This window comes from Coregonus lavaretus (assembly GCF_964263955.1).
Source record: "Coregonus lavaretus genome assembly, chromosome: 28".
Classification (NCBI taxonomy): Eukaryota; Metazoa; Chordata; class Actinopteri; order Salmoniformes; family Salmonidae; genus Coregonus; species Coregonus lavaretus.
In genome coordinates, this window is record NC_140015.1 from 7,028,610 (window position 1) to 7,036,897 (window position 8,288).

Genomic DNA, 8,288 nt, shown 5'->3' on the forward strand with positions numbered 1-8,288 from the left:
CCTTCCTGTAGATTCAGAGTCTACCTGAGTTCTGTATTGCATTTCTATCAAGTATTTATACCATTGGCAGATGTTGTATACCATTGATAGATTTTAGATGCACAAAAAATAAGGTGATTTTGGTTTTGGTACACAGTCATTGTCACGCCCTGGCTCTGGGGACTCTGTTATGTTGAGCCAGGGTGTGTAGAGTCTATGTTTTGTGTTTCTATGTTCAAGATCTAGTTCATTGTGTTTCTATGTTGGCCGGGGTGGTTCTCAATCAGAGGCAACGAGAATCAGCTGTTGTTTGTTGTCTCTGATTGAGAACCATACTTAGGCAGCCGTTTGGGCATTTGTGTTTGTGGGATTTTGTTCCGTGTATGGTTTGTGTATGTACCCAAGGACTTCACGTATCGTTTTGTTGTTTTTGTTCGTGTGGTGAATATTTAATAAAAGTATGTTCGCATTCCACGCTGCGCATTGGTCCACTTCCTCCAACGTTCATGACAGAAGATCGAGAGACTGAAAAACAGCTTCTATCTCAAGGCCATCAGACTGTTAAACAGCCATCACTAGCACAGAGAGGCTGCTGCCTACATACAGTCTTGAAAATCACTGGCCACTTTAATAAATAGAACACTAGGGACTTTAATAATGACACTTTAATGTTTACATATCTTGCATTACCGATCTCATATGTATATACTGTATTCTATACTATCTATTGCATCTTAACCTATGCCACTCTAATAATGATAATGACGTTGCTCATCCATATATTTATATATTGTTATTCCATTCCTTTACTTAGATTGTGTGTATTAGGTTTTTGTTGTAGAACTGTTAGATGTTACTTGCTAGATATTGCTGCACTGTCGGAACTAGAAGCACAAGCATTTCGCTACACTCGCAATAACATCTGCTAACCATGTGTATGTGACAAATACATTTGATTTGATTTGACATTTGAACCCCTAAACTCTGTATTTTCCACTGGCTGCCCCACCACCACAGAAAGCACTGAGCTAGGCTGAAACACCTGCAGTTTGGAGCTGCCTTACTCAAGAAAGCAAAAAAGAGACCATGTTTGCATGCGGCTTTGTTAACTCAATGATTTTTTGTAAACTTTTTTGCAAACTGATGTGTGACACATATTAATGACAAAATAACATGCGAAACAGGAAACAACAACAAAAACATAATAAAATAAAATGTCTAAACAGGTGGGGCTCTGAGTATTTTTGTAATACACCAAACATACTGCAAACCATTCAGAAACAGCACATATGAGTACTATACCATTCAATGTAAACATGCATACACACCATTCTAGATGTTATCCCAAATAACCTCATACCATTATACAAATGGATATACAGTATATCTACAATAACTCTATTCTATCCAGGAATTCCAAGTCTTATGAAAGGACTGTGTGCTGCCACATTGGCCTATATAATACACACCTTTGTCTAATGTCATACAGGAATTGTCCTCATTTATCCATTGAGACCTATTAGGAGGATCCCCATGATGCCACTTAAAAAGTTCTATATATATGACTAAGCTAAATCAAAGATGTATTGTTATTTTTTGCCCACCACCACCCTTCCTCAATCAGGGGACTAAACTGATATCTATTAAAAGTATTGTTTAATTTGTATCTCTTTTTCAATATTGTCTTTCCATGTCTTTTTTCTTATTTCTCCTCCAATCATAGTAAGACATACAGGTGTTTAATACATTGGACAGACTTTATAAATAAACATCCCACAATTGCAAGTGGGAGCTAAAAGTTCCTGGTCCCCCAGATTATCGTCTACTCCTCACCCAGATCTCCCCACCCCCTTCAGCCCACTGCCCCAGTGTGATTGACACACAAAAACAAACAAGAAACATTAAAGAACAGTAACCCTCACAAAGTACAAAAACATATTGTTATAATGCGTTTCTTTGTATTCAAGGAATTCTGGATGCACGAAGGTAATGAACACTTAGATGGAGAGTTGATACAATATATTTAATATACGGTACCGGATTCAGCATAGCAATCTGCACGTGGATTGCATCTTACTATCATAACTACTAGACAAAGGAAATCTCTTAGTTTATATAGCCCTTTACACATTTCTTCAACAACTTCTGGTAACCGTCAGTTGGCACTCCCCACCCTGATGTTATCCCCTTGTGCCCCAGGCAGGATATTCCATCTATCAATCATTCTAAGATAAACACCAGTGAGCTCCCTAGACATCCTGGTATCCTTGGCATTCAGACTTTGTGACACCAAGAGTGACCTATCTACTGGATTTAACCTCGTCCCTAAAACCATGTGAAAACACGTCATATCACACATAAAAATATATATTACACAAAGAAACAATACTACAAGAATACATAAACTCAAAGTAAAAATTATCATGTGACTCATCAGCAACAAGATGAATGTGCATCCCCTCTGATGGTTAGATAAGACTGCTCAATATTATAAATCCACTCTCATTGGTTTTAGACAAGAAGGAAATTTGGACAATTTATACAAAATACGTTTTTATTCACAATTTCAATATTATTTTTTTCAAGTAGACAGGCAATACAGTTCAGTTCAACACAGGTACAAAAGGGAAATACAAAATATAAATAATAATTTATACAAATAAAAAACAATAATTTATGGATTTAAATATAATAAATAGACTAACAGGGTCCCACATGATTGTATTCATGCTTTATAAACTGGTAAGGGCGTAGCTTCTGAGATGAGTCTGGATGATCAGTACATCTGTGCTGCAAGGATATCCAATCTTTGCAGATGACGTTTCGTCTCTTTCCTGATGAGCTCCCACGCCTGTGCACTGTAGTTCTGAAAAACACAGAAAAATGTAAATATTAGTGGGGTGAACTTTCTTGGCAATTTAATGACCATTTTGTCTTGAACAACAAAGAAAGGATTGGTGTCGTATGTATTAAGCTTCTCAGAGTAGGAGTGCTGATTTAGGATCAGTTTTGCCTTTTAGATTTTTATAAATAGGAGGACAGAGGAGACCTGAGAGAAGACCTGATACTAGATCAGCACTTCTTCTCTGAGACTCTTGATACATATGGCCCCAGAACCTCATTTTTTTTAAGGAACCCTGCTCCTGTTTAGCCTAGCCTAGTTTATACTAATTTGATTACAGGTATCAAACACGTTTCCATACGAAACCAAACTCACCATTTTTCTCAGAACCTTCCTATTCAACTTCTTGAAGTACCGTTTCAGTCTCCTCTCAGGTTTCATGGCAGGTGATACCTGTTGGACAAAATTAAACAAAACATTAGCGTCATACAGATGTAGGATCTTAATTCGACCTCTTTTTAAAATGAGAATTTTCCTGCACGGCAGGAAATGGAAACTTACAGCGTATTCAAGGTTTAAAAAGGATTCTAAAGTTTGTAATTTCCACTTTAAGATATCAAACTTGAATGTCCATTAATTATAATCTGCAATAATCTACATTTCTCATTGCTGCAGTATTATTTTTGTGATGTTGCAAACTGGCTCAAAATCTATAATAACCCATATACAGTACATTCGAAAATATTCAGACCCCTTTTTCTAATAATAATAATAATAATATGCCATTTAGCAGACGCTTTTATCCAAAGCGACTTACAGTCATGCGTGCATACATTTTTGTGTATGGGTGGTCCCGGGGATCGAACCCACTACCTTGGCGTTACAAGCGCCGTGCTCTACCAGCTGAGCTACAGAGGACTACATTTTGTTACGTTACAGCCTTATTCTAAAATGTATCAAAGAAAACAAATTCCTCATCGATCTACAGAAAATAACCCATAATGACAATGCAAAAACAGAAATACCTTATTTACATAAGTATTCAGACCCTTTGCTATGAGACTCATAATTGAGCTGAGGTGAATCCTGTTTCCATTGATCATCGTTGAGATGTTTCTACAGGTGAAGTCCACCTGAGGTAAAATCAATTGATTGGGCATGATTTTGAAAGGCACACACCTGTCTATATAAGGTACCACAGTTGACAGTGCATGTCAGAGCAAAAACCAAGCCCTGAGGTCAAAGGAATTGTCCGTAGAGCTCTGAGACAAGATTGTGTCGAGGCACAGATCTGGGTAAGGGTACCAAAAAATGTCTGCAGCATTGAAGGTCCCCAAGAAAAAAATGGCCTCCATCATTATTAAATGGAAGAACTTTGGAACCACCAGGACTCTCCTAGAGCTGGCCACCCTGCCAAACTGAGCAACCAGGGGAGAAGGGCCTTGGGCAAGGAGGTGGCCAAGAACCCGATGGTCACTCTGATAGAGCTCCAGATTTCCTCTGTGGAGATGGGAGAATCTTCCAGAAGGACAACCATCTCTGCAGTACTCCACCAATCAGGCCTTTATGGTAGTGGCCAGACGGAAGCCATTACTCAGTAAAAGGCACATGACAGCCCGCTTGGAGTTTGCCAAAAGGCACCTAAAGGACTCTCAGACCATGAGAAACTAGATTCTCTGGTCTGATGAAACCAATATTTAACTCTTTGGCCTGAATGCCAAGGGTCACATCTGGAGGAAACCTGGCACCATCCCTATGGTGAAGTATGGTGGTGGAAGCATCATGCTGTGGGGATGTTTTTCAGCGGCAGAGCGATCCTTGATTAAAACCTGCTCCAGAGCTCTCAGGACCTCAGACTGGGGCGAAGGTTCACCTTCCAACAGGACAACGACCCTAAACACACAGCCAAGACAATGCAGGAGTGGCTTCGGGAAAAGTCTCTGAATGTTCTTGATTGGCCCAGCCAGAGCCCAGACTTGAGCGAGACCCGATCGAACATCTCTGGAGAGACCTGAAAATAGTCCCCCTTGGCGTTTTTCCTATTTTGTTGCATTACAACCTGTAATTTAAATTGATTTTTATTTGGATTTCATGTAATGGACATACACAAAATAGTCTAAATTGGTGAAGTGAAATGAAAAAAAATTACTTGTTTCAAAAGAATTCTACAAAATAAATCACAGAAAAGTGGTGCATGCATATGTATTCACCCCTTTTGCTATGAAGCCCCTAAATAAGATATTGTACAACCAATTACCTTCAGAAGTCACACAACTAGTTAAATAAAGTCCACATGTAGGCAATCTAAGTGTCACATGATCTCAGTATATATACACCTGTTCTGAAAGGCCCCAGAGTCTGAAACACCACTAAGCAAGGGGCACCACCAAGCAAGCGGCACCATGAAGACCAAGGAGCTCTCCAAACAGGTCAGGGACAAAGTTGTGGAGAAGTACAGATCAGGGTTGGTTATAAAAAAAATATTAGAAACGTTGAACATCCCACGGAGCACCATAAAATCCATTGTTAAAAAAATGGAAAGAATGTGGCACCACAACAAACCTGCCAAGAGAGGGCCGCCCACCAAAACTCATGGACCAGGCAAGGAGGGCATTAATCAGAGAGGCAACAAAGAGACCAAAGATAACCCTGAAGGAGCTGCAAAGCTCCACAGCGGAGATTTGAGTATCTGTCCATAGGACCACTTTAAGCCGTATACTCCATAGAGCCGGGCTTTACGGAAGAGTGGCCAGAAAAAAGCCATTGCTTAAAGAAAAAAATAAGCAAACACGTTTGGTGTTCGCCAAAAGGCATGTGGCAGACTCCCTAAACATATGGAAGAAGGTACTCTGGTCAGATGTGACTAAAATTGAGCTTTTTGGCTATCAAGGAAAACGCTATGTCTGGCGCAAACCCAACACCTCTCATCACCCCGAGAACACCATCCCCACAGTGAAGCATGGTGGTGGCAGCATCATGCTGCGGGGATGTTTTTCATCGGCAGGGACTGGGAAACTGATCAGAATTGAAGGAATGATGGATGGCGCTAAATACAGGGAAAGTCTTGAGGGAAACCTGTTTCAGTCTTCCATAGATTTGAGACTGGAACGGAGGTTCACCTTCCAGCAGGACAATGACCCTAAGCATACTGCTAAAGCAACACTCGAGTGGTTTAAGGGGAAACATTTAAATGTCTTGGAATGGCCTAGTCAAAGCCCAGACCTCAATCCAATTGAGAATCTGGGGCATGACTTAAAGATTGCTGTACACCAGCGGAACCCATCCAACTTGAAGGAGCTGGAGCAGTTTTGCCTTGAAGAATGGGCAAAATCACAATGGCTAGATGTGCCAAGCTTATAGAGACATACCCCAAGAGACTTGCAGCTGTAATTGCTGTAAAAGGTGGCTCTACAAAGTATTGACTTTGGGGGGTTGAATAGATAGGCACGCTCAAGTTTTCTATTTTTATGTCTTATTTCTTGTTTGTTTCACAATAAAACATATTTTGCATCTTCAAAGTGGTAGGCATGTTGTGTAAATCAAATGATACAACCCACCCCCAAAATCCATTTTAATTCCAGGTTGTAAGGCAACAAAATAGGAAAAATGCCAAGGAGGGTGAAAACTTTCGCAAGCCACTATAGTTGTGCAGCAATGCTCCCTATCCAACCTGACAGAGCTTGAGAGGATCTGCAGATACAGGTGTGCCAAGCTTGTAGCATCATACCCAAGAAGACTCAAGGCTGTAATCGCTGTCAAAGGTGCTTCAACAAAGTACTGAGTAAAGGGTCTGAATACTTATGTAAATGTGATATTTCCATTTTTTACTGTTAAGACATTTGCAAACATTTCTAAAACACGGTTTTTCCTTTGTCATTATGGGGTATTGTGTGTAGATTGATGAGGGGAAAAAACAATTTAATCCATTTTAGAATAAGGCTGTAACGTAACATGTGGAAGAAGTCAAGGGGTTGCACTTCATACGTAGATTTGTTCACTTCTAGAGTTAGTAGGCTACACCTAAAACAGGGCCCTCCAACCCTGTTCCTGGAGAGATACCGTCCTTTAGGTTTTCACTCCAGTCCTAATCTAGCACACCTGATTAATTAGCTGCTTGATAAACTGAATCAGGTTAGTTACAACTGGGGTTGGAGCGAAAACCTACAGGAGGGTAGCTCTCCATGAACAGGGTTGGAGAGCCCTGACCTCAACAGTGATTATACTTTAAAATAGACTCGTTACTTACACAGGAATTAAGGTTCTCAAATTGGCGTTCAAGAATGTTGAGGAAATCATCCAGGTTTTTCTTGTCCCAGGTGACAGCATTCATATTCCCATCAAACAGTTTTGTGATTTCATAGATGGTCTCGTTCAGGAACCTGACTTTGTCCTCAAACTACACAGGATGATATAAAACAAATATTAGAAACAGTATAGGCTTCCGTTATGGCATCAATATAACATTGGGTCAAGACTGCTATACCAAAGCATATCAGAACATGATGAGTCAAAATGCAAGTCTTTACCTCAGCATCATCTATGTGTCTGTAAAGTGATGTTGGGAAAAAGACAGGGGCATTCTGCTTTGTGATATCTCCTCCCTGGAAAACAATCAATATAGTATGTTAAGTCACGTGTCAAATACTTCAAGAACAATCAAGACTGACATAAAGTATAGCTTATACTGCAAGTACAGTATAGCCTCTCTTGATATCTCTGTCACTATAGCCTTAGCGCCCTTTTACTATGGCTATTCAAATATAGGCTAACAGTTTTCTGACAAAGAGGCTAAACATGAAACGTATTACTATTTTACTTGGTTGGTTGTTTTGCTGTCCTTAATACATGCATTCAGTCTGCTCTTACAGCGTGCTGATAACTCACCATCTGGTCCAGCAGGGAAAGGTATTCTGCGCTCAAGTGTCCGTAGTGGTGTCGGATCCAGTCACAGCAATGACACACGCTCTGCATACTGCAAATAATAAGAAAAATACACGTCCAACTCTGCATTGTATACATTGTAAATAGCAGTTTGTTTCGCTCTTAGTTTTCCACATGAGTTTGAACATCTTGCCTGTGTTAAGTAGTTTTATGTGGAGTTGGGAAAGGGAAAACTGTATGGAGAATTTCCCCCGATCAACCTACCGGAGGCGAAAACTTTCACTTTCCAGACTAGCACATGCAGCCATAGGAATTCCATGCCTGCTCCGTCTTCTGGACGACCAAATCCCAATAAATCTATACACATTCTCCTTGAAATCAGCGTTGAATGATAGTTGAACAACACGATAACATTATTAAATGTAGATATCGGCTAGGCTATTAGCGAGAATAGGCTATTCACGAGCTATGCTTTCAACTGCTAATAACTTCGCGTGAACAGATTTAAAAAAGTCTGATAACAAATTCGTCGAAGTCGAAATAAAACCCACACTTCTTAAGAAATGTAGCCATATAAGGTATTAAT

The 8,288-nt window shown here is 39.9% G+C and overlaps 1 protein-coding gene across 2 annotated transcripts; it reads right to left on the reverse strand.

Moving 5' to 3' along the window:
* Positions 1-2,549: 2,549 nt before the first annotated feature.
* LOC311103710 (interferon a3-like) lies at positions 2,550-8,288 on the reverse strand. Of its 2 annotated transcripts, XM_084145327.1 has the most exons (6): positions 7,967-8,288; positions 7,706-7,793; positions 7,348-7,422; positions 7,068-7,217; positions 3,197-3,274; positions 2,550-2,845 (listed from the first exon to the last, which is right to left on the reverse strand). In XM_084145327.1, exons 1-6 carry the CDS (start codon positions 8,008-8,010, stop codon positions 2,756-2,758), a joined length of 525 nt encoding a protein of 174 aa, XP_084001453.1. In that variant the 5' UTR covers positions 8,011-8,288; the 3' UTR covers positions 2,550-2,755. The 2 variants fall into 2 exon arrangements, with proteins under 2 accessions (XP_084001453.1, XP_084001452.1); XM_084145326.1 differs by lacking the exon at positions 7,967-8,288 and having other exon boundaries at positions 7,706-7,957.